General features: G+C 57.0%; 1 protein-coding gene across 1 annotated transcript; it reads right to left on the reverse strand.

Moving 5' to 3' along the window:
* Positions 1-236: 236 nt before the first annotated feature.
* Positions 237-674, reverse strand: LOC143290772 (uncharacterized). Its single transcript, XM_076600288.1, has one exon. The coding sequence runs from the start codon at positions 672-674 to the stop codon at positions 237-239; it is 438 nt and encodes a 145-aa protein (XP_076456403.1).

Below are 674 nucleotides of genomic sequence, written 5' to 3' on the forward strand. Positions count from 1 at the left end.
GGTCTGTCGCAGGGACCCCACCGGTCCCCACAGTTTCTCCTGGAGCTCCACCGGGCTGGGCCATGCCTGGCATGTCGAAGGTGGAGCAGGACTGCAGGATATGGAAAGGGGTCTGTGGGCCTGTGCCACAAGTGCGCTGGTCAGTATTTCATATCTTCATACGGTAGAGATGGGAGAGGATCTGACAGTGTCCCGTTCGCAGTCTGAACATCGTGACCTGTGCCGCTCTGTCAAGCTCAGGGATGCCGTCGTTTTCGTCTACCGGCCCGATGCCCAGGCGTTGGCGCCATGCTTTCCTGAAGCTGTCTCTCAGTATCGGTTTTGCCTCGCTGTAGGACGCTGGGTGGGCTGCCTGCTTTGGATAGGCGGTCCGCCTCTTCATTGCCCCCTATGCCACAGTGGGATGGGATCCACTGCAGCACCACAGCAGTTCTCTGTTTGAGGAGATTCAGTTCTTGCCTGATGTCTCTTATGATCTGCTCTCCTCCTGGCGCCTGGACACTCTGCAGGATAGACTTGCAGTCAGTCAGGAACACTGTGTTGGTGGGTAGTGTGTCTTCCTGGCTGAAAGTCTTGGCTGCGAGTAGCAGAGCACAGGCCTCAGCACGGAAGTAGGTGGACAGGGTGCCTATAGCCACTGACTTGCTGATGGTTTTTCCGTCAGGGAATCTCAT

The sequence above is a fragment of the Babylonia areolata genome, chromosome 1 (genome assembly GCF_041734735.1).
Source record: "Babylonia areolata isolate BAREFJ2019XMU chromosome 1, ASM4173473v1, whole genome shotgun sequence".
Classification (NCBI taxonomy): Eukaryota; Metazoa; Mollusca; class Gastropoda; order Neogastropoda; family Buccinidae; genus Babylonia; species Babylonia areolata.